We start from the raw sequence: 26,230 nt of genomic DNA on the forward strand, positions 1-26,230 counted from the left end.
GAGAGACTGGCGCTGCTTGTCAACATTTATTCTTAGCTTTCAAGTACATTTATGACTAGTTGTTATATTGCCTGCATATTTACATTTCCTATACAGTGTCTATTTAATAACAGACATTGATAGAGACTTGGGAACATGAAAAAATAAAATTGCAGCTTTAGGGGAAGCAACTGGAACAGGAAAACATATAATAGGCTGTGTGCCCTGAAGAAAACATACCAGGCATAAGATTGAACAGGGAGGGGGTAAAAAAGGGAAAAAAAAGGAACTAGTAAAGGTTTCTCCTTCATACCTCTTGTTTAAAACAAAATAGATTTTTCTGACCAATTTTGCCCAGACACCATCTTTATAAGTTTTTCTGCCACACAATGAAAATCATTTCACAGGTGTATAAGAAGAAACTTTATCAATTACATTTGCTTTGTTAAAAAAAAAAAAAATCCCTTTTTGTCTTGTTTTGGTTCTAATTTCAAGGGCTTTGTTTTTTTTTTTTGCATTTTAAATACTTTCCTATAAGTCATTTATATGTATTTTTTATCTTGTCTTAATATCTCTTGTCTGTTTTGCTGAGAGCAGGCCTGCAGGAGTAGGGCAGTAGATTGTATAACCCAGAAAGACTTTCCTGTTTCTAACGTAGAATTCCATGGTAATTGTGTTCCAACATGCAGTGGGCCTGTTGTATTTTTTAGCTTCTATCTTTATTTGAAGCAACAGTAAGCTGTTTGGGTTTTTTCAATATAATACTAGAAAATATATACAAAAATTGCATCAACAACTGTCCTATCAAAAGCTCCTTAAATCTGTCACTGTCTTTGTTCAGTCCGTTGTCTGTCAATTATGGGTTTTTGATGACAGATACCAGCACTCATGTTTATGTTCTCATCTGCTCTCTAGTTTTCACAAAGAATTGTTTTGATGGTAGCTTTTCATTTTTGTTGCTTATGAAAGAGACAATGAGTTAGTCCAAAATATTTATGAAGATCGTTAATGCTTCAAGTCCTTTTTAAATATAGACATGAAAAAAATGTATTTGCTGTATTTTATTTTATATCTCTGTCTATGTATCTGTGTATATGGATTTATAGCATAGATTTTCTTCCATAAGTCTAAGACAGTGTGAGAAATTATTAAGTACACTGTAGATGGTTGTTTGGAGTAATCTTGTCTTAACGTAAGTAATTTTTTGAAGGGAAAAGCTTCATGCATTAAGGATTTACCTGTACTCTGCTGAATCAATAGACAGAAATAAGGATTTCTAAACTCAAATATTTTAGTGAAATGATGAGGTAGTACAAGCCTGTGATATATTGAATAAAAGCGTCAGTACTAATGAAACATACAGTATATTTTGCATTGAAAACTACTTCTTAAAAAACATGCTGTCATGCTTTAAATACAAACAAATTTTTTTTTTGAAATAGAGAAAATTTCCAAACAAAAAAAATGCTATTTTTTATGAAATATTCTTAAGGAAATATTTTCTCACAAGGTAAGAAGATGAATGCAGTCTAAGGTTAGTCACAACTAAGCATGCCTTATTTTTAAGTCAACTTCAGCTTGACCTGATCATGAGTTCCCCAGAGTTCTGTGTTGAGAAACCTTCCTTCTACAAAATGGAAACTTTGAGTGAATCAAGTTACTGCTAAAATATCTTCTGTGTTGTTCAGACTGCAAAGAGCCTTTTTACAAATAACAACTGTAACCCTTGTGACTTGGTGATGGGAGGGATGACATATGTGTTTATGATAAAGAGAGACTTTTTTGTTTTATTTTTTTTCCCTTCTCGGTAGCTGTGACTGCTAAGTGCTGGGAAACAGCACAGGGAGACTTTATGGGAAGCTTTTGTCTTTATTTCAACCAAAGTTCAGGGATTATAGTGTCTGAAGAGGTGGAAGGATTCTGTGCATAAGAAATGTGCTAAAAATACTAATTTATTGTTTAAATATTCAAAAACTGTTTTCCCTTGAAAATGAAGTTTTACAGTCAAGGAAGTTCTGTGTGCAGAATTTAAAGTATCCCCAAGGATAGTTTGAACATGCTGAGCAGCTCAGTGCTCTGCGTGGAATCACTGATATGTGAAACAGACAAAAAAAGGATGATCTTTGCCATGTAAAGTATTTGTGTGCCTGCCTCTTACATTTTTTGCAATATTGCCTGTATCACTGAACAGCAGATAACTCTTGGTTTTTTTTAACAGGCAGCTTCTAAGTTTACCCCTCTCATTATCGGAGGAGGAATTGCTTAGAATGAGGCAAGAGTTGCACTGCTGCTTCTCTCAGGTGGACAGCAGCTTGGCTTGGCCCAAGATAAGAGGAAGAACATTGCTTCAGACTTTTGAGATGGAGCAGAGGGACACAGAAATGCTGAAAGTCGATCAGAATTTAGCAATGACCAATAAACAGGTGGGAATGATGTGGGATCATTGTGGGGATGTGCAAGGGGTTCATGGGTGTACCTGTGGGTTGTCAGCATTGGCTGTAGATATGGGTCCATAACTTCATAGGTGTGACAGCATTGCACAATTTCACTGTCTGCATGGATCAGTGGAACTCAAAGAGAACTGTATGGGCAGGAGTTGGATAAATACAGTATTTTTCACATACATCTGTCTATTTCTGTTGCTTTTGTGTCCTCCAGCTTTCTCAAGAAGAAGGCATAGTTATAAAGAGCCAGTTGGGTGGCCAGAAGGGACAGTGTCTCTGAGGAGAGTCCACCGAAATGCCAACGATTTGAGTGGTGCTAAGCCTGACTCTGCATATTACAGACAAGCTGGGTTCTTGACAGCCCAGACTGATATTTCAGTGGCATCCTCGACACATTACTAAATTTGGCACTAAATCAAGGAAAGATTTTAGGAGTTTCTGAAAGGCAATGTTCTACATTGTCTTGGCTGTTTAGGGAGGTAATGTTCCTGAATTAGCTGGTCTTTCTTGGCAAGAATTTAGGCATGATTTCTGTTTCTTCTTTCCAAAAGAGTTGAGTGTATACAGAGGGTTTGGTTTTTTCCACATCTAGATATGTAAAAGATGAGGCATACTCACTCAAAGTTAGAGAAACATTCCCAACAAGGAGTCTGTCTGCCTATCAAATCTAGCACTTTTTAAAAGAATTCTGTGAGGGATGTTTAGTTCCTTTAGTAAAATGTAAAAGCTGTGGAATCATAAATGATTTTCAGTTCTTATAAAGTAGGGGTAAAGAAAATGTTTCCTGTATGAATTGTATCAGATACCATCTTAAAAAGGAGGACTTGCCCTTGCTTTCTTTTGATTAAGTTATGTTTTCCAAACATGTAAACTACTTTGTGTTAATTATACTAGGAATTAGCCTAGTTCAAAACCTTAATGATTTCTGAAGTGCTAAAGAAGGGAAATGACTTTGCAAAGCCTTATAGTTGAACAGATGTTATCATTTCCCCAAGAGAACATATACTTAGTTGGTATTCTTGTAAAGAAACATAAAGGTCAAGAATAATTTGATTACATGGAACAGTGCCTCTTAATATTATCACGGTTCATTTGTGATTCATAGACTGTGTGTTGAAAACAATGTAGTTCTTAAATTAATATTCTTTGTTCATTTTTAACTGTGCTGGGAAGACAACATATCCGTCAAAATCTTCTCTTATTATCACTGCTAAAGCTTTTTTAAAATCAAATTCATATGCTACCAGTTTTCATGGAAAGGATGAATATATAATTCTACTTGAAAGAAATTTAAAAAAAGTTCCCAACGTTGTCTGAATGTCCAAAAGGAGTCTTCTGAATGAATAGGCAACACCTTCATTTCAGAAATACTTTGAAAGTCATCTTTGTGAAGAGTTTCATTAATTGGTGGATGTGCCAATAATAGCAAGTCATAATCTTAATGTTAGCATCCTCATATATGTCTTACAAATAAAGCATTTTGTGCTTATCTTCCTACAGCAGCATTCTAAAACGGGAAAAACAGGATCCAGGAATAGAAATAAGTTAGATATTCTGAAGAAATCTTTACAGGCCAAAATTTTAATTTATGAAGACTTGGTGAAAGATGAAAATTTGAATAAGGTAAGTACAAACCTTTTCTGGACTGAAGTCAAAACCTAGATCTTTAGTAATTAAAGAATGAAAGTTTTCTATCAGTGTGAATAAGAACTAGATAAAAAAAGGCATAAGGTCTAGTGGCATGATTCATCTTCCTACTTTTGCCTGCATTTATCAAGATGTTGTATTTCAAGCTTAATAGTTTTTGCTTTGTTTTAATTTTTGAATCTTAGTTACAGAATGATTTCATGTCTCACCCTGTTTTCCCACAATGGTTCTAGGGCTTGGTGTATGCAGGATTGCAAGACTCCCCTGGATCCCATGATTTTCTTAGTAAGGCTTTCAAAACATGGGCAGTACTTCACTGCGTATTTTAGCTGTGCAACACTGAGTTCTTGGACGTCTGCTAATGCTGCTGAAAACCCAGAACTGGATTCTTAGATCCAAAAACTTTTTGGGTTGGGGTTGAATTTATTTGTACAGAGCTAATTGGAAGGAAGTCTTGGTTCTGGTGGGTAGCTTATAAAGACTCACAGCCCCAGTCTGAAATTAATCTTTAAAAAATTAGTGGGGCTGATGCTAAAATGGGATTTTTGGAGGCTTTTTCCTTCTCTGACAGCAGATGTTCTGTGAGGTTTTATTTGTGTTATTTAACCTTTCTCTCCTTCTCTTTCCCATGTCTAAAATGTGGGTAATATCAGAGGGACATTGCAATGATAATTGTGTTAGGCATAGGTGGTGCACAGCTGTAAGAACTGTGCAGAACAAGAGATGTCATTAGTAGTTAAAACTGGTATATAAAAAATAGCTTCACAAGTGATTGCAATATCAATTTGACTAAGAATTTGAACAAAAATCTATTTTTATACATCTTTCCTATGCTTTTCTTACCTATATCCTGAGAAGTGAAAAATACTGTGTCAACATGTTTATTCAGAAATAATTTCACTTCTATTTGAGAGCAACACGTTGTTAGTACTGGTTGCAAAGGATAAAAGCAAATATTTAGCTAGTCCAGCACCCAGTCTTTCAAAGTGAAAGCAGGTGTTTGGGCAAGAATGCAACAAGTGGGCAAGCGTGTTCTAGCATTCTTTGGTAGTTCAATAACTGTGGTCCAAGAATGCCCTAATTCCTTAGCAGAGGCATTTAAACTTTTTTTTCACTTCAATACCTAGTACCCTGATCTCCAAAATTTAGGGGTTTTTAAGTACTGTTACTTGAAAGTGCAACAGATAATGGGCTAAACTCTTATGTGAAAGAAAGTACTAAATACTTCTTTGGTATGAATATTATCTTGCATTTTTATTAGAATCTTGTTTTAAAATTGGAAAGTTAGCTTCTCTAAGCCTCGTTGTTTCAGTTTTATATGTACCATCTGGCACATGTGTTATTGTACTAATTGTGTGTTATTGTACTAATTGTGTGGCTGCACATTAGTTATGAAAAGCCAAATTCTCTGTGCTTTTACCAATAAGGAAGCTAAACTATCGTTAAAGAAAACCATTAGTTCGCCCATTATCGTTAGAACACAGAAGTATTGCAGTAAACCTTAGGTTGATCACAGAAGTAGTTTCTTTCTTTTGTCTGTTGCAATCTGTTACCTTATGCCTCATTTAGAATCTTACACTTCTACATTTTACCTTAATATGAACACTTTTATTATCTCACTCAAAACTGCCCACCTGAAGTTGCACGGCCAGTTCAAGGCGGGGCAAAAGGATGATGGACCAATACAGCTCTGCTGTGTTTCTTCACAGTCACTGCTGCAGACTTCACACAGTGTGATGGATTCTGTCTCTCTACAGGATGGCTGTGAAATGGTTCCCAGCTAATGCTTATGAAAACAGCAGCAGAATGTGTCTTGTAATATGGTAAAATAGGCATGACAGAGAAGAACAATATAGACAGGAGACAGTGAGCTGGGAGGCCGTGGCAAGAAGTTTGAAGCCCAGTCTTGGATTATCATTGACCTCACTGTGAAAATCTTCAAAAGCAGGCTGTCTACTTCATCTGTATTTCATAGATGTTTTGAACTGTCTTGTGGTTGAGGAAGTAGCTGTTCCTTTCTGAAGCAGCAGTTACCTATCTCAGAAGAAACACAGGGGCCAAAATGCTGACATTCTTTAGCCTATTTTCCCTGCTGGGCTGAAAAAAAAACCCCAATTGATAATACCTGTGTGAGAAATGTCTTTGGGGTTGCAGGTAATCAAGTAGATATTCAGATTATTTTTTTTATTTGTAATATTTAGGACTGAGGCAACACTAGTTAGTAATTAGGCTGAGCTAAATAAGGAATTTAGAGGTCAGTGCTTTCAAGCAGTGGACTAATCATAGCGCATTTACAGCATTGGCAATTTGGAATCAGGAGCAAATATTCAGACCTACAGGAGAGGATTTGTCATAACCAAGGTAGTTTGACACTCTAATAATATATCAAATAGTAAAAAGTCAAACAGTATTTTACAGTCTTGTGTTCGGTATAATACAAAGCTTCAAATCTGGCCAGTGACTATTAGTTTCTAATTGAGTTTGTGATCAATATTTGATCCAGTTTCTACTGAAATTGCCTTCTATGTCACACTGCATTCAGGTCTACTTGCAAGCTTTGGATTTCACAAATGTGTTTTTGTTTTCAGAGCTGTAATTTCAGAGCTGACAAGAGGCAGAAAGAAACTTCTGTGGCAGAGGGGTAGATAGTAGTACCAGTTGAGTAATGCAGCATTTTGTTTGTTTAAGAGCAGTTAATTTACTATATAATGTTGAATAGATGCTAAATGATAATGCTGAACATCATTCCTATAGAATCATAGAATAATTTGGGTTGGAAGGGACTTTCAAAGACCGTCTAGTCCAATCCCCCTGCAATTAGCAGAGACATCATCCACTAGACCAGCTTGCTCAGAGCCCTGTCCAGCCTGACCTTGAATGTTTCCAGGGATGGGGCATCTACTACCTCCCTGGACAACATGTGCCACTGTTTCATCACCTTCATTGTAAAATACTGTAAAATATTTCTTTTGTTCGTTGTAAAATATTTAATATTAACTTAATTAATATTAAATTACTATACATATTAATACATACGTAAACTCTTGTAAAATGTTTCTAACTATTGTAAAATATTTCTTCCTTATCTTTAGTCTAAGTCTACCCTCTTTCGATGTAAAACTATTGCAACGGATCCCACTAAAAAATTTATCCCTATCTTTCCCCCTTAAGTACTGAAAGGTTGCAGTAAGGTGTCCTCAGAGCCTTCTCTTCTCCAGGCTGAACAACCTCAACTCTCTCAGCCTGTCTTCATGGGAGAGGTGTTCCCATCCCTTGTATTTTGAACATGCTTGATGTAAGGCTTCATACTTAGTAATATGCAAATACTATCTATTTTTGCAGTTTGGATCATAGATCTTAGGATTCATGGAACATACTGAACATACCATATACACCCTCTGTTATTTGATAAAAGTGTAAGTGTTTCTGTCATCAGTGGCATCCCTTCTGCCTTTGAATTCAGCTGCAATTAAAATATACACTCTTGTGTCTCCTTATAAATGAACTTGAGTTGTCAAACTGCATTTCTATCATTATTCATTATTAATTTTAATGGATTCAAACTTACACTAAAGGTGATAACTCATTTACTCATTCATGTATTCATTATTCATTCATCTATCTCCAGATTTCATATATGTATAATTCATTTAAAATCCTCGTGTCTGAAACTGAACCTCCTATGAAGAAAGAAGCAAATTGTAAATTCAGTTGTGTGCACACACCTGTCAAAACATTACTGTGTCATTCTTTTAATCTATATTTTTAAAGGTCTATAGCACATCCAGTTTCTAAACCACAAAGGCAACCTTCAGATATTACTTAATAATTTTGTGGCGTATAAAACAAGTCATACCTCAAGCATTTGTTTTCTCTTTTCTTGAGATATTGTAAAATTGTGTGTATGCTGGCAGGCAGTACCTTAGACATGTAAATAAAAGCTGTAAGAAAAGGTTGATTCCTCAGTGTATGCATGTTGTCATGACTCAGTCATGCTAGTAGTGTTGTAATAATTTCTGTTAGTTAATAAGTTGTTCTAATGTACTGAATAGGGAACATAACATATATTCTAAAGCATTAGTCCTTTTGAAAATGGACCTACTTATTCCTAATCAGCTAAGCCTGTTTGATTATTTTCTTCCTGTTTCTTGTATAGATGCTATTGTAATGCAAATCATAATATAAATTATTAGTCTCTTGCAGAAAAAATTTTGGTTGTTTTCATCTGTCATTTTCCAGCTTTCAAATAAACTCAAAACGCAATGTTGTCCAAGGTTTGAAAGGTAACTTGTGGCATTAGTTGTCCAGCCTGGTTCATTTCAAATGTATGTTGCTCCTTAAAGTGATTCCTGCTGTAGCAATGCATCTCCCTCAACACTTTGCTTGACAGCAGCGCTTGGTAGAGAAGTATTAAGTGGCTGGCTGAGTTGGATATAAATTCCTTGCCTTTCTTTAGAATCTTTTTCTTCTGGTATTTGTTAACATGTCTGTTTAACTGTTAAGGACCCACTTCTATTCCATCCCCTCTTTAAGAATCACCTAATAGTGCAACAGCTTTCACCACTGAAATGAGGGGTGAGGGCAAGTCAATGGAAACTTCATAACTGAGACTTTGAAATTGGACAGTCGGACAATACAGCTCTGAAAATTGCTAATTGTTTTAGTAACATTGTCTTGTGTCACAGTGATCAGTAGTGTAACAGTTATTTCAGCATACCTTTCAGAACAAAAGCTTCAGTATTACTTGAGAAATTAGTCTTGTGCACAGGCTTTTGAAGAAAGGTATTTTTTTTAATTATTATTATTTTTCTTTTAAATATGTGCCTTGGCACTGAAGTGTGGAATAGCTGTGCTTCTAGATCTTAGTCTTATGTCACTGGCTCATCAGAATATCTTGAAATAACACTTTGAATTTTAAAAATAAATTTGCTTTGACAAGATAAACCAAAACAAACCAACAAATGAACTGGCCAAAAACACTGAGTTAGGGTGGCATTTGCTATCTTGTGCAATCTGTTTCAAAGTTGTGACTTGTAGGATGTTCTGTGGAACTTTTTTGTTTTTGATTTCCAGTCAGTGCTGCTGGAGTACAGTGTATCCCTTTGAATACCTGTGAACTACTGGGCTGTGAGCTGAAATGGGAGATGCTAAAGTTACTTGCTTTTCAGTACAAAGTACTCTACAGAAAACAAAAGGCTTCAAATTCACTTTAATAGGTTTCTTGCAAAGGATGTAGAGATACATGTATAAAACTATTATTATTATTATTGATCTTTTTCTTAGTAAAAACAAAACCATGAAAATAGGCAATAGGTATTTCTGGATCTATCCTAAGGTAAATGTCATCTGCTTTTTTTAACAAATACTGGAAGGCAGCTCAGCTATTTTTTTTTTTTAGAAACTCCCAATTCTGACCATCTCTTTTGCTTTTCAGTGTAAATATCTGCCTCCTCTGTTCCAAAATAACAGCTTAGGTTTTAGCATCTTGGTTACCTTAATGCCAGTATGATTTCTTGAGTTCACTTCTCCCTCTAACTCAAATATCCTGTATGTTTATTTGTAACCCATATGGTTACTTATTATTTAGTGTCACACACCTGCATTATTCCAGATTGATTTGTTAGCTTAACAGTAATGTTGAGAGACAGACAGACAAATGGAGATTTGTTAAAAGTATCAAGAAAATGAATCTTGCCTGTAGTTTGTATCTGTAGGATGATTGCTTACTCTTGATTTGTAATTGGCTTAAATCAAATTAGTAGGAAATATTTCCTAAAGGTACCCTCTATCTCTTGCATTCAAGGATGTTCCTGATGATGCAGTCTAGACTTTGGAGAATATCACATGAGCAGGAGAATATCACAAGCATATTTGGTTCCAAATCACATTTTAAATTTACCTCTATCTACTGGATAATAGAATTTGTGTGATTCACAGTCACTCTTAGCAGGTCTCTTATCAATAAAATTTCCAGAGAAAATTCATGGGTATCATGTTACATATTTATCAACTTTGGTATCTAAAAACTTGATGGAATTATCCTTAAAGTGTCCTTTAAAACTAATCATCTAGTAACCACAGTGGTAGTGGATCAAGGGTCGGACTTGATGATCTCGGAGGTCCTTTCCAACCCGGCTAATTCTATGATTCTGTAAATAGAGTCAATAATATATAATTGTGATTAACATGAATAGGAAGCTAATAAGGTTTTTAATGTCTTTAGTACCTATCATTTCTATTTGTGCAAGGATATTCTGAGGAGCAAAATCAGGTCTTGTACCAATCAGGTCTTGTACAGTGTCTAAAGACTACTACTGTTGACCTTTCTGTGTTATAGTTCGCATCTGCAGGGCATTTACTATTGGTCTTTATTATTTTATAGACTGGTAAAAAGGGGAGGATTAAGACTGCATGTACAAAGGTGTACCATGGGATGGCTACCATGCTAAGGTGCTAACCATGTAGGTATCTCAGTTAAACAGCAGTGTTCATCTCTGCCTGTTCTTTAAAGAGAGAGGCCAGACTTGATGGGATAAATGCTTTTCCATAGAGTGCTAATGTGAGTATCAGCTCTGAGGGTCCACAGTGATAGTACACTTGACCAAAACTTCAAAAGTTTTTGACATACCTCCTTTCATGGCTTGGTTCTTCATTCTGTCATAGGCAGTAGGCACTTGAGTGTTGCTGTTAAAATATATAATACTGGAAACTTCTGAAAATGCTGATTTCTTAGAATGGTTGTGGTTGGTTCTGGTTTTTTTGTTATGCTGTGAAACCTATCAGATTAGATTTGTCAGGACCAAGAGAGAATTTAGAAGTGGAGTGAGGAAAAACCTTGGGCTCTGATACCCAGCAGTGTGTAGATGGGCTCTTTCTGTGCTTTGCTTCATTGTAGATCCAGCGTGTAGGGGAGCAGTTAGTATCAACCCAAGTAGTGGAGTTGGAGCTCTAATGGCTGCATGTGTTTTCTCTTTTTGTGTTTTCTCTCTCTTACAATCCAACTTTTGGGCCCGTGTGAGTAATACAGGGAGAGAGAATAAAACCAAACTGGTAATTGTTTACTGTCTGATACCTAAATGTTAGATAGGCAGTGTAGCCATCAGGGTCTTACCTGGACATATTTTAGAATACGAAACCTACTGAGAAGTACCTTTTCTTTTTCTTTGACTGTGAAGAGAGCTTAGAGTGGCAAGCTCAGGAAGCTGGCTCCTATCCACATTGTCCCACCGAAAAATGTCACAGTCCAGTATCCTTGGCTGTCAGTGTCAGTGGTGTAGTGTGGAGAGCTCATCGATCACAATGCATTTGATTGTCTGCTTGCATGTGCTGGGCTTGAATAGTTTCTGTGGATGTCCCATTAGATGTGTGGCAGCAACACAGGTACTGACTTAAATCACTTTAATTTAATCCTGTTTGTTGTTGAATCAATCTGGCTTTAATCTGTTTTGAAATCCATTACCAGTACACTTTTGATTTACAGTTTAACTTTGGTTTATATAAGGGGATTTTTGGTTATTTGCTCAAAGAGTGGTAAGTCGGATATTGGTCAGTGTTAACTGACACTTGCCAATTTGGAACTAAATAGAGTCTTTCTAGAAGTTCATATTTTTTCTAAACAGAAGGATGTATTTTATCCTCCTATTTAATCAATAGCATAGGTAAGCATAAGTTTATTTGTATTTTTAGTTTTGCCTTTTATTATAATAAAAATTATATAGACCCACTGTTTTGGGTTAGTATTTAATATTAAAATTTTGACTATCCAAAAACAAAGCCTGATCTCTTTACAGTATTTGACCTTACTGTATTTTTTTTATTGATCACAATAATAGCTTGGAATTGAATGTTAAAAGCACTTCTTCAAACATTATAACATTGATTTCTTTGCTGCTTTAATCCTGTTTGTTAATTGCAGAGTAGTAAAATCATGTGTGCATGTAAGGTTTTCTGTTAATCTTTCTATCTTTTTTGTTTTGGTATTTTTTTAGATTAAGAATGAGTTGCACCTTGAAAAAGAGCGTCACCTGCATGATCTGGAAAATAAACTTGGAGAGTATATTGCTTCTTTAGCCTTTCAAAAGACTGTTAAAAAATCAAAAATGCTGGAGCTTTATACTGCTATCATAAATGTGCAAGCTTTGCTCTTTGAACAACTGCGCACATCAAAAACCCTGTCAAAATTGGAATGTATTCAGATTTTAGAAGCACATAATCCTGTAAGTAATGTAGTTGTTAAAAGAAAAAAATCCCATTAGGAAAAAACAACTATTACAGTATCTTATTTTGATTTAACTGCTGGTTTGCAGCTTTTAGTGGCCAAGCCTTTAATTTCTGTGATGATGTGCACTTTCATGTATTCAATAAAAGACATAAAGAGAAGGAAAGTCTTAGAGCCAGGGAAGATTGTGGATTATTATTATTTATTTTTATTATAATTGCGTACAGTCAGAAGGAGTAGTATTTTGATGGCTAATTAATATTTTATTGATTGCAAGGAAGACAGTTGAGAAGTGATTGTGAGTCGTGACTGGTATAGTAGATTGTTGTGACTGTGTTACAAAATTGTTCATGTTAAAGTGCTATCCATACATAAAATCCATAACCACATTATATGCTTCAATCATCAAGTTTTTAGAGATTATATTTACAGCCTTCTACCTGTCTATCTCCATCCAAGCACACTCATACAGTTTAAATAGTGGAAACTTTGGAAGGATCTCTTCCCTTCACAGTATTTATTACATGCTTGATATGTGCCAATTTTCTAATCCTTTTTTAATACTTCAGTGCTCTGTATTCATAAGGACTTTTTTTTTCTACATCTGCTATTTGAAACCATCCAAGTGAGGCTTGGGAGAGCATTGGAGTAGAACAAACAAAATGGGTTTTGAGGAGAAAAACCTCTTTGCTAGAGGGCATCATTAGACAGCTATTGCTGTGAAAATTCCTGGTTAAATTTTAATGTGGTCATCTCCACAGAGTATCTCATAGAGTGGCAGTCAGAATGCTTATATGCCTCCAGTTTTGCTTAACTTTGTATTAAATCTGTAGGAAGCAGTGAAAGTTGTATGTAGATGGAGTATTTTTGCCTTTTATGCAGTAAGTGTGAGGGGACTGCTCAGAGATGTTGCTTTTAGCTTCTCTGTCCTTGAACAGGGGAAGAAAAAGGATTGAAGGAGAGGCAGAAGAGAGACCTAGAGTAGCTAATGCTGGATTCTTTATCCAATGGCCAAGAACTGAGGGGTGTGGAGGGAATGATGGTATTTTAGACAATTGTTTACAGTCCCTGTTAGGCTTGGTTTAGAGGGACTGATGATTCCTGGTGATCAAACCTCTCTCTCTTGCTGCATTATTGCCCAACTCCTTGGTTGCACTAACTGGCAAATTTAATCACCTGTTGCTTTAAAACAAATATATCAGATTACGCAGGATTCATGAATGATGATGACATCAGTGATAGTTTTTGCCAATCGGTGCAACAAACATACCTGGCTATATGTGAATTGGCTTCATCCCCTTACAGAAAACTCAGGGTTGGTATTAAGAGAGTGGGTTTAAGCACCAGTGTCAAATCCTGGGAGCAGACACTTACTTAGAGACGGGGTGCTCCAATGAATCTGTAGTGTGAATACAGCTGATGAGGCAGAGGAATAGATTCAGCAATTTTCCCCAAGGTACGGGTTAGGAAGTGGGGCACTGAGATAGTAAGTGACGTAAAGCTTGAGTTTAGATAACAGTGACATTGGAAAACAGGGATATGAATCCTTCCTTCGAATGTCTAGTTTGACTCTTTGACCAGAGAGAGATCCTTAGCAGGAGGGATCCAGTCCAGTCTATTTTAACCCTTTCATTTTCAGAACACTGTATTTTAATCCTCACCTTAGCACACTAAATGTGAATTACTGTCTTTTAACTTCAAATCTCTTTGATATTAGCTGTTAATTCGGTATAACTAAAACTAGTCAGTCTGAATTTTTCAAGCTGTTTCAGTGGTTTTGTGCAGTTTATAAATTCTAATGGTGCCATTCCCTAGTCTGGATCTCAGTCATGATGGTACTATACTTTCTAGATGTCCTCTACAGCAGAAGGTTTCAGAGAGCATTGACTTTTTTAACACCATGAAAAATGAGTCGTATTTTTCATCATTTTTCTGATATTCATAAAGTGCCAGTCATGTTTACTGAAGCTCTTCAGTGAATTGGAAAGTGTAATGACTGCAACTGGCTGGGTAGAATGAGAAATGAATAAAGTAATATCAGAAAGTCTGATACCATCATCTTTTTTTCTTCATTTCAAATGAAATTTGTTCTTTCAAGTTAAATTACAACTTTTTATCATCATGCCTTTTCAACCTCTAGGAGATTGAAGAACTCGACAGGAAGCTGGAGTATGAGATGTTACATAAGGACTCAGCACAACAGCATCTAATCAGTAGGCAGAGGTGGATTCTGGATGGTTTGGGACTTTCAAGTGAAACTGTGGAAACAAATGCAGAAAGACACGTGACAGTTTTGCTAAGACAGGCCATGAATAAGTGTAGGCAATTTATAAATCTGTACCAGCAAAGGTAAGTTCTTTGGTCTCAGGTTTTACTGCGTTGCTGCAGTCCTTATAGACCATAAGATATTATAAAGAAACAGCAAGCTAAATGTTCTGCTATGCTGGGGAGAACCTCCATATCTATGTTTGAACACTGCTGCCTTGTGCTGTGGCTCAGAGCATAACTGAGGAGTCTTGGGAATATTGAAATAAGAAACATGAATTAATAATAACTTAGTAACATATAGATTGTGCTGTGTTGCATGGCAATCACCATTTCTTTACAGGCATAGTGGAAAAATAATGATGCTCCTTAGCAGCAAGGAAGTAAAGAATTTTAATCCAGTTGCTTTGTCTCCCAAGGAGATAGGTAGGGACTTCTGAGAAACCTGATCTGCTGGGGTCAGAGGGGGTAGCTGAGACAATTTAAATTGAATTTCCGTCTCCATTGTCACACTGTAGACTGAATTCCTTGTCATACAATTATTTTTGATGGGATATATAAACTCCTCTTCAGCAACATGCTCAATTTCACTTTTCCCTGGCCAGTTTTTAAGTAAAGATATCAGTGACAAATAAAATGCTTCTTGGGAGATATATAGAAATATCTGTCTTGTCAGGAAGGTTGCCTAACAAGAATGGATGATAATGTGCAAAACTGCAGCCTATTGTATTACATTCATTAGGGTTACAGGAGGTAGAAATGACATTTCCATGCGTATTGTACAGTATTAAAAGCCTACTACGTTTCAAGCTTCACATAAGATCCTCAAAGGGCTCCTTACATTAGAAAAGAGTGTTTTCCATGAAACAATTGATATAGTAAAAATGGCTGTGATAGTACTAAGTCTGTTTTAACTCTGAAAAGGCTGAAGCTCTGTTCAGTGTACATTAAGAACTTTCCTGTTGCAGAAGTAAAGAGTCACTAGAAGAGCAGATAGATCTCTGCAGTAGTACCCACAAGCCAGTAACCTATCAGTGAAGCCTTCAAGGAAACTGCAATTAGTTTTTACCTGAAAAGTTATGGAAAGAAACAAGTTTTGTACTTTCGTACATGTACAAGTTTGTATATGATGGCATCATGATTTGGTCTAGAAACAAAAAAAATCTGTGGTGAGGAAGTTAACTGTTTAATATTATATTTCAGCAACAAAAAGTTCCACAACTTGCCATAAAATGTGGTGATGAAACTTAAAGAAGAGGATGGGGGCAGGTTGAATCACATCACTTTGGAGCAATTCCAGATTTGAATTGTGTGCCAGAGCATAGCCTTAGATTCTGCTCTGATATTTGCTTGGTGGTTCAGGGAAGAAGAGGGTAGAAGTTGGCATATTTTATGAGTTATGCTGCTCACACAGCTTGGTTGACAGAGAGATACACTTCTCAAATGGATGGCTTTCAGATATTGTTTCCTATAATACAGTCATTGCGCCTGGGAATATTTCAATGTTAATTCTGTCTTTCACTTCAGCTTGAGAGATGAGCAATGGAATTGCGTGGTGCTTGAAAATCTCCTGGAAAATATAGAAATGGATGCATTTTTGGCAATTTATAGTCAGGTAAGCGTGAAATTGAACAAAGCTTCCAAGTTTAAATTACAGCTGTATCTGGAAATCAGCTTTTCTTCTTTGTTGGGAAGTATTACAGATGTATTTGGAGTTACTATCTGCTAGTAGTTGCTGCCAGTTTGCAGCCTGTATTGTCATTCACTTCAGTTAATTCTGACCTACTTTCAGCCTTTTGAATTTTACTGAGTTGTACTTCTATTTGTTCATTTGCAAATCCTTTCAGGGGGTTGTCCTGTTGCATTTCATTCTGTGGAGAACTGAAGTGCCTGATTTTCTGGTTGACAGGCAGATTTACAGTCTGATTTTCATGTAATTATACTAAGGTTTTGTTTAGGTTTTAATGAGTGTTAGGAGTGATTTGCATTGATTATGTTTCAAAATTAAATGAGAAAAGGACTGCTAGTTAAATTTTGTAGTATCATTACTTGTACTTGTTTTCAAAAAGAGCATCTCATCTTCAGGTAATTTACTGTCTGTTGGCTGCTTGTCAGTCCTATGAAAGACCTTAACAATGAATCACTTGATTGACCCCAATCAGGCCTTGGTTGAGATTTGTTTTCATCAGAAAACAGACTCGGTGGTACAGCTTTTTGTATCCAAGTATCTTGCCTCCTAGGGACGAATGTGGTCACAGTCCCCTGTATCAAAAATTGGGAGCTTCAGAGAGCAGCATGTCAAGGAAGGACCACCTTACTCTAAGGATCTCTCAGCTTTTCCTGTATCTTTGTTTCTGCTCAGTTTTCTCAATTCTTTATTCTCTCCTGAGTTCAATGTCTATTTGAGGTCGGGTAGTGTCATGAAGAATTGGAGTGAGACTACTGTATATTATATCTGTGTTAGGAGATTTACCTGGAAGGTAGCACATTTTCAGATCCTTACTCTGATTTGGGTAAAGAATTTGCATCAAGATGATCTAACACTCCCAGGAGCATGATAATAATTTCACTCTCTACCTCTCGTGGGGACACCCGGACTCCACTCAGAGCAGAGTCCTTCTGTGAGCCTTGCTGGAAGAGGCTTAACTCTGCATACCTGTCAGTCTGATGGGCTAAGGTGCTGTCCTGGAAAGGAAGATCTTACTTTCTGCTAATTAATTAAATCAGGCGGAGTGGAAATTCATACCTCATCTTAACACTTTTCCATCCAAAACCTCTTTTAGTGGGTCTAGTAGAGTGTAACATTTAAAGGTGTTTGCTGAGGAGGTCATGACAGTATTGCCACCCTCCCAGTTTTAAATCCAAGCCATGTGTACCCTAAGAGTGTATTGGTGGTTTTTTACTATTATTTTCCTCTTTGATTTCCTGCTGAGCCTCCTGTTGCAACTGTTTTTTTCAAATCAGTTTGCTACCCTGTTGGCCTTGACACTTGGTATATTGTAAGCAGATGTGGCTGTCAGGAGCTGCTGAATTCTGTCCCAGCCTTCAGTTCCTTCTCACTGTTTCCTGACATGGCCTGCTGCACATAGAGATGTTTTATTGGGACTTCACAGAAATAGCATCCTGCTGAGACTGCTAAAAATTTCTGCTGCAGGCTTTTGTGGGGTTCTTATGATGTAAATATTCACATTATGGTGAGTTTTAATCTGATTATTTCCTTATAACATTTAACTTTGTATGTATTCAGTCAGTTGTGGAATGGTGGTGACAGTTTTTCAGAGATGGTATTAAATGAGGCTTTATTTGCCCATTTGTAGTTGCTCAAGATTTCAGGTTTTGTTCTTTGTTTGATTTTGGTTGTTTGGTTTTGGGTTTGTTTGGTTTTTTTTTAATGAAACAGGTAAGGAGTTAACAGGTTTTGAAAGGTCATTTGGACTTTGCAGATTTTTCACGGCACTACTATGATTTAAGTCCTCGGTCTTGGTGGGCCAAGTCTTGTAAATTCTTTTGATACTCATGGGGGCTTTCAGATTTCCTTTCAGGTAGTTGTAGAGAGCAATAAGGTCCCCCCAGACCCTTCTTTTATTCTGTCTAAACAACCCCAGGTCCCTCAGCTGCTCCTCATAAAGCTCGTGTTCCATTCCCTTCACCAGCTCCATTGACCTTCTTTGGACTCTCTCCAGCACTTCAGTGTCTTTCTTCTCATGAGGGGGACAAAAAGCATTCAAGGTCCTTTTCTGGGCATCTTTCCAGACCCTTCCTCCAGCCTGGAGCACTGCCTGGGGTTGTTGTCACCCAAGGGCAGGTCCTGGCTCTTGGCCTTATTGAACCTCATATAATTGGCCTTGGCCCATTGATCCAGCCTGTCCAGATCCCTCTGCAAAGCCTTCCTGCCCTTCAGCAGATCAACAATCCCACCCAACTTGGTGTCATCTGTGAACAGACAGGGGGTGCACTCAGTCCCCTTGTCCACTTCATTGATAAAGATATTGAACAGGATTGGCCCCAGTACTGAGCCCAGGGGGACACCACTGGTGACTGGCCACCGGCTGGATTTCACTCCATTAACCACCACTCTCTGGGCCTGGACATCCAAGTAGTTTCTACCCAGTGAAGAGTGCCCCTGTCCAAGCCATGAGCAACCAGTTTCTCCAGGAGAACGCTGTGGGAAGTGATGTCAAAGGCTTTACTAAGGTCCAGGTAGACACACCCACAGCCTTTACCTCATCCACTAGGTGGGTCCCCTGGTCATAGAAGGAGATCAAGTTGGTCAAGCAGGACCTGCCTTTCATGAGTCCATGTTGGCCAGGCCTGATCCCCTGGTTGTCCTGCAAGTGCTGCGTGATGTCACCCAAGATGATCTGTTCCATGACCTTCCCCAGCACTGAGGTCAAGTTGACAGGGCTGTAGTTCTCCAGATCCTCCCTCCAGCCCTTCTGGGCTGATGGGTGTCACGTTTGGTGACCTCCAGTCAACTGGGACCCCTCCAGTTATCCAGGACTGCTGGTAGATGATGGAATATACCTCAGTGAGCACTTGCGTCAGTTTACTCGGTCCCCTTGGGTGGATCTCATCTGGCCCCGTAGGTTTGTGAGTGTCTTGAGTGGCAAAGCACGTCATTGACCATTTCCCCTTGGATTATAATTTGTCTTCCCATCACGCTTGTTAAGTTTCTTTGATGCAGATATATTGTGAAAGAACTTCTCAACAACGTGGCATGTATTCTGCAAACTGAGAGTTTAAAATCATTGTTTTGCAGATTACATATGCACGCAAACAGAGTATGTCGTAATTTTCACAGTACGCAGTCATCTTCACACGTAGCAGGGGAACAGTGACCCTTAATAATTATAGATCTTGACAGGTTGAAGACAGAGATTTAAAAGCATTGCTGTCACCTTACTGCACTTGAAAAACTGGATGCACTCCTCAGTGTATACTTAGGGTACTGTGCTTTATGTTTTGTTCATAAGATTCCCTGAAGAAGTAATTTATTTGTGTAAATATGCATTAAATATACCATTGGGGGGGTTGTGTTTATATTTATTAATATTAAGTGTAGCCCAGAGATATCCTGTGTCATACTTTGTTGAAATTCCATAAAACCTATACGTTTATCCTGCAGATATATGAAACAAAATTTCTGTTCTCAGCAAGTATAATAGTAATAACTCCAACTGTAATTCCAAACCTTACTGCTCTTAATTCAACTGTAAAGAAATACGTCCTTAGTAGAATATTAATTTATGCTCACAGTGTAACACATTCCTACTTTTGGATGTGCTTATCTTGTGAGCTGATATTGGAAATTGATTTTTAAATCTTTTTTCCCCGTTTTCTTGCAATTTAAAGAACACATTACATTGGCAATTATTAGGAAACTATCTTTCTTTAAAGAGGATTTTCCACTTTAGACTAGTGGAAAAGAGACAGAGCTGTGAACAGAACCCTCTCTGAAAAAAACAGGGAAGTTTTACTTTCCTACACTTCATGTTTCAGCTTACATCCATATCAAGGCAGATCTAGGTCAATAAGATATTTGCTTGAATGCAAATGAGTTCAGGATCATAAGCCTCTGGCTGAGATGTTACTTTTGAATAAGCTCATAGCTATAGCCCCAGGTACACTGGTTGCATTTTAGATACAACAGATGATGCAGGCAGACTGTCATGTGGAAACAGCATGGGAAGCTTGAAACACAGCATGGTTCAAGTTCATTGATTCTTGCATTAGTTGTTTAATTACACATTGCTCAGTCCAAATACTTAAAAGCGATTCTGCTGTTTGTAAACTACAATTCATTCCTGGGTTTATTTTGTCTGAATTCAGAGAATACAGATGAGTCTGTTGGTGGCACAAGTACTACTTGTATCCATATTACAAAAAAGTGAGTTCCTGATCTCTGTGGTATTTTACGTGAAGAATCAAACTCATCCCACACTGGAGGGCTTTTGGTCTGACTAGTGTGACCATTCCTGTGTATGGATGCACATTCACTTCTTCCCATTTCTGCAAGCTGGTCTGGGTAACCGTGAGCATCTGAAAGTGCTGCTCGGTGCACGTTCAGACACCAGCTCTCCCTTTGCTGTATGATGGACACCTGTGCCACTTTTGGGACTGTTGACAGCATTGTTGCACCTTGCAGAATTGCTTAATTTTTAATTCTGCTTTGTTAGAAAAGTATTAAGGGTTGCTCATCAGTCCAAATCATATTTGGTGCAGAAAGGTAAGGGTCAGAGAAAAGAGGAAACTGGTAAGAAGAAAGCAATACTAAAGTCATGATGTTTCAGTCATCCATGTGTAAATTACTGAGTTAAAGATCCTGAGGGCAGAATAGGTCACAGAGGTCTGTCATGTTTATTTGCACTTAATGTTGTTTTTTGTAAGTTTCTAGAAGAACAGTTTTTAAAGACCAAAAGTACAACACACTCAGTATACAACTATAGAAATTAGGTGTCAGTAGGTGATCTTATTTACATTCCTCTCCAGAGAAGAATCAAATAATTTCTTCCCCTGATTAGCCTGAGCAGACATGTCTTTAGTGTCCAACTTTGGTTCATGTTTAGGCTGAAAATACTGGACGTTTTAACAACTGCCCCAATTTACTTATCTCTCATCAGTCTTAGGATTTTGTCTTGTTAATTCTGTGTGATCTCAGTGGTTTCCATGGAAAACCTGTCACAGCACTGAAGAGCCCAAGAAATTTTGCAAAGTGGCTAGTGTTCCTACCTTTCGGAGAGGAGTTCTCTGCTTGGAGAATGAATATGGGAAAAAGAGGTTTATTGATTTCTTTATTTTGTGTGACCATCTAAATGTTTGTTAAGACTGCCTAGCTGGTGATGCTTTATTCCTTTCAAAGAATAAGATTCACTTAATACAGGGATCTCCTGGGTGCATTCACTCCTCTGAAAACTTGTCATGCAAAAAAGAGGCAGGGTTTAAACATTTGCTGTGACATTTTGAATCCACTGTGAGCAAAGAAACCGGCTGTCTTCCTGTATGTGGGACCTTGTGGGTTTTCTGTGTGACGTGGGCTTTGTAGGCATCTCCTCCATCAATGCTTATAGGAGGGTCTGTAGAGCGGAGATGACTCGGCTGTTGTGAGTCATCTTGAGTGTTTGGCACGTCTTAACCCAACTTCAGCTACCTGAGATACATATATGGTTTGAATAGACAACAGCAGCTTTTTTTTCTGTCATTCTTTGAGACATTTAACTTGCTTTAATTTACTCTACTCTTTTCTTACCATGTAGTTCTCAATATATTGTAGACTTTTCATGTTTGATACATGTGAGATATCTGCAGAAACAGCCCGGGGGACACATTATTTTTGACAACAGAGCAGAAAATAGCAATGGGATTTTGGTGTTTGGAGGGGGGCAGGAAATGGGGCTGACTGAGTGTCTAGAGAACAACTAAATTTGATCTCGGTCTATTTGAACATTATATGAATGAATATGCATTACTACTGACCTTTGGGCCAACAAAGAGAGGACATTTGGAAATAAAAAAAAAACACCACCAAAACAAAAACAGGTGTTTCCTTTACCTCTTAACAAATGTTACAAACTGTTCTCTGAGCTTATCACAGAATCTGGTGTCGAGAGAAGCTGAACAATGAAGTGATCAAGCATAACAACATGTAAATGTTGTCATTAGGTTTTATAGACTGTTTTTCCCCTCTTAATTTTACAGACCATGGAATGCCATATTGCTTCCTCGCTATCTTGAAAGGATTTCTTTATAACAGTAGAATCCATGAATTAACTGAGCCTTAGATGTTAAAATATGGTTGCATTGTGACTTTTCAGACTGAAGAGCATTGAGTATATACCCTAAGCAGATATAGAAAAATCAACTGGTTATTTAACATTTACATTGCCTATATCCCAAAAGAAATGGAAAACCATGATATACATGGGTGAGATACATGTGGGTAGAAACAGTGAACATGGCACTGTGATCAGTTAACACCAAAACTGTCACTACTAAAATGATTTTCAATAATATTTTTTGTTTCTATAATCAATAGTTATTTAATGATAGTAATTAAGATTGGATAACATTTATTTTCAATGCTAAATTTATCTGTCTTCTTCTTATTAATCCTCCAGGAGCTCCGTCTGGCAGGTTATTTAGCTAAACTGACGAGGGTGCCAATGGGGATGTTGCACAGGATCCTGAATTGGTTGCTGCCCTCCAGCTCACAAAGTGAGGTTCTTTCTGTCCTCGATTCCATCAATAAATATTCAGATGGTGTTGTTGATAGTGACAGTAATGCAGATGACTCTGGCAACTGTAAGAAAAGGTAAGTGTGATGCTTTCTGGTAGACCACTGCAAGACAAGATTACTGCTTTACATGTACTTGTATTTGCTGGACAAGGAGATTGACAGCAATAGAGAAAATCACAGGTGCCTAAGTTTCCTTTTGAAGTATTTTGTGGGGTAAAAATACTTTGAAACTACTCCCTTATTTTGTGAAATATTTTAACTATAAGAAATTGGTTGATTGATAAAAAGTTAACAAATTTTACAAGTTCATTAATTAAACAGTTTTAGATAGATTCATAGATCTCGTTCTGATAATTTTCTTTCTGTTGACTGAATTGGAGTTTGTTAAAATATTTTCCACCTGCTTTTTGTATTTATAATATTCATAGCACACCAATTTTTAGGTGTCTGTAGCTCCTAAGGATATAGGGGAGGTCCTGCTTTCTAGCAGTGGATGTCATTACTGAAGTCCCAAGTGGTCACTTTTTTCCCTTTACTCAGAGAGACTGAGTCCTCTAGTTGGCAGACGTGGGTTGTCCAGGAGCAGATAAGGGTCCTTGGGACCATGCCCTGAGGTGTGATCTTAGCTGATTTAAATGATGTGGCAGGGCAGCAAAAATACTTGAACACTCTTACTGGCTGTATCTGTGTTATTACTGTCATGGGTTTGGAAGCTAAAGTCAGAAAGGGGAGAAAAATGTGTATATTTTGGGATTTGCTGCTGGGAATTTTTTTTTTCCTTCTGCTTCAGGAAGAACCAAGAGTTGTGGCAAGCACGGGAGAAAAAAGTAAGGCAAGATCTGATAAACAGAAGTTTAGAAAAGATACCTTCTCTAAAAAACAGGAAAGACAGGTAAGGAAAAAACTGGAAGAAACATATATGGGCTTTTTGGTTTACAGTTTATTTAATTTCCAAAGACTCTTCTTACAACTGTTAGCAATCAGAAAGTAAGTTCATAAATATGCATTTTCTAACACTGTTCTGCTGTTTGGTACTTGTGTTTCCTACAACATGTTTACACATAATACGTAAATGTAGTAAATACCTAAAAAGATTTTTCTGTACCTATCCACAAAATTCTCACATTTTTCATATGCACTTCTCATCTTCCCTATGTTTATTTATTATTAGGTTACCTTTCCTTTTGCAATTTTTTCTCTCATAAAATGATATGTAAATTATTGGGGATTGAAAGTTACAATTCTTTGTAGCTTCCAGAGTCACCACTTCTATGTCAGGATTGATATGGACATTTATCCTTTTTTTGCCCCAGTTCTCATTTTTCAATTCAATTTTCTTTCATTAATGTAGCTTGATAAAGCAGAAGCAATGTGCTCTCTTGGAAAAAGCAGCATTCGTTCATCTTGGATGTTCACCTACACATCCTCCTATGGAACAGTCCGATCCACCTGTTTCTGTGAACACTGCAACTAATGAAGCCATTGAGTTGTTAGATACAGGGGAGAAGATATTTTTGTTCCGTGAGCCGAGTGATCCAATACTTGCTTCACGTAATTCTCCAAGGAAAAAGAAAAAGAACTTTCTTAATTCTAAAAAGGCTGCTCGTGCAAACATGGACTTATGAGGGCAACTTTCATTTTGAGTATCAATTAGGAAAGAGGCAGTTATTTAAAATTCAGTAAAATAATGAGAAAGAATGAAGTGTGTGGTTCAAATAACGTGTTGTTTTAATCTGATTTATCTGGCATTGGAAATAGCTGTAATTTTAGAGTGGCACAGTTAGTGATGTGCATTGTGCATTTTTTAATTCTTGTCAGCATTTGATGCACTAGATGAAATATGGGTGTTTTATGATGCACATTCTGGCAGGCAGGACTCAGTGATCCTTCAGTACATTTTGGTCATTTTTGCACTGATTTTACTGTAGCTGTATTTTCATAATTTATATAGAAAGGTTATTTATTATATAACATAGATACTGATTTACTATTCTTGTATTTATATACTTTTGTAATAAGCTGCAGTGTAGCAGATGACATGAAGCGATTAAGTGGATGAACTACAAGGCCTCTGTTCTCTGATTTTATGTTATTCTAGCTAATTTGCTGTTTAATATTGTGTTCTTAATAGGCTTTGAATGTTACTTTTGCAGTCTCTGTTCTACAGTGATAGCTGGTAGTCCAGATTTTCAGCAGTTACTTATGTACTTAGCCTTATATCCTGGAGTAACTTCAGCTTTTCACTGTTGTTTCTAAATTTAACTTCAGTTGAACTGTGAATGTGGCTACAGTTCAAAACTGTGTTAAATATTTACAACCTGTTGCAATCTTTTTCTTGGTGCACCAGTATCACCACATTTCCTTAGCAGAAAAGGGGAAAATGTAAATAGGCACGTAATGCCTTCAAAAGTTTTTATGATTGCAATGCTGCCAATTGTCACAATTTTGGGTGGGTATTTTTGAAGTTGTTATTCCTGAATTTCTCTAAATTGATGAGAATATCTTTTTACATTTCAAAAAGAGTTAATTTTTAAACCTTTCTGGTTGAATGAAAGAAGCCTGTAAGTATAAACCCTAAAAAGAAGAACAGGAAAATGCTAATTAAAAGAACCACATATATTTGTTAATATTTTGTGATATTCAAGCTTGTTCTGATTTTTTTAAAACTGTATTTGAATGCTATTCTCTGAGGGTACTGTGATCATATATTCTGTAATTTTTCGTGTACAGATCTTCTGTGTATTTGTATTAACAGGATACCATGTCATTTTAAAAATTAAAATGTTACAAAGTTTGTGTGTCTGCAGTTGACATCTATTCCAAGTGGAATAAACCAGTTTTTTTCCCCACTTCTGTGTCAAGTTTAAATATTCATCCCACAGTAAACAACAATTAGTGTTTCCTATCAGTATTAGCATTAGAAAATGAATGCAGTAATTAGAGTGATAATTCTAATTATTTTTTGATTGCATTCTTCAGTTTTTCCATAGAAGTCTTTGCTGTCACAGAAGGAGGAGTCTATCAAGGTTGTGAGATTTCAGTTGCTGTGTTTTAATGTGTCCAGTATATCATCCCCAAGGCATGAATAGATAAAGAGTAGGGTCTGTGCTGCCTTGGAGGCAGGTCAGAGCTGTATAGGAGGAGCCTCAGGTGTTTTAGAAAGAGGTTTGGTCCTATGCAAGAAAAAAACATTGGGATAACCTGGGCTGTGCTCATGGCTGCAAGGAGCACTCGAAAGCTTAAGTACCTTCTCTTGAATGTGAGTCTCTTCCAAGAGTTCTTTGCAAGCCCAGTCTCTACACTGTTATAATATAAAAGGGAAATGACAGCACTCGTCACAGATAAGACATTGTGACCAATAGCTTTTATCAGTTACAACAATACAATGCAACGTCTCAATATTGATTGCAGTATCAATTTATTATCCTTAATAGATAATCGGTA

The 26,230-nt window shown here is 37.0% G+C and overlaps 1 protein-coding gene across 7 annotated transcripts in view; it reads left to right on the top strand.

The window, feature by feature from the left end:
• EVC2 (EvC ciliary complex subunit 2) overlaps positions 1–25,881 on the top strand; it is a 72,090-nt gene extending 46,209 nt beyond the window's left edge. For 3 of the 7 annotated variants that reach the window (XM_027686367.1, XM_027686371.1, XM_027686370.1), the window contains 8 exons: positions 2,198–2,402; positions 3,924–4,046; positions 12,059–12,286; positions 14,429–14,637; positions 16,081–16,168; positions 22,668–22,861; positions 23,577–23,678; positions 24,138–25,881. In XM_027686367.1, the coding sequence (XP_027542168.1) occupies positions 2,198–2,402; positions 3,924–4,046; positions 12,059–12,286; positions 14,429–14,637; positions 16,081–16,168; positions 22,668–22,861; positions 23,577–23,678; positions 24,138–24,411 (1,423 nt within the window). In that variant the 3' untranslated portion in view covers positions 24,412–25,881. The remainder of the gene's footprint in view (positions 1–2,197; positions 2,403–3,923; positions 4,047–12,058; positions 12,287–14,428; positions 14,638–16,080; positions 16,169–22,667; positions 22,862–23,576; positions 23,679–24,137) is intronic. The other 4 variants (XM_027686368.1, XM_027686373.1, XM_027686369.1 and 1 more) reach the window with 3 other exon arrangements.
• Positions 25,882–26,230: the final 349 nt, after the last annotated feature.

This window comes from Neopelma chrysocephalum, unplaced genomic scaffold (genome assembly GCF_003984885.1).
Source record: "Neopelma chrysocephalum unplaced genomic scaffold, ASM398488v2 Primary Assembly neopelma1_71, whole genome shotgun sequence".
Classification (NCBI taxonomy): Eukaryota; Metazoa; Chordata; class Aves; order Passeriformes; family Pipridae; genus Neopelma; species Neopelma chrysocephalum.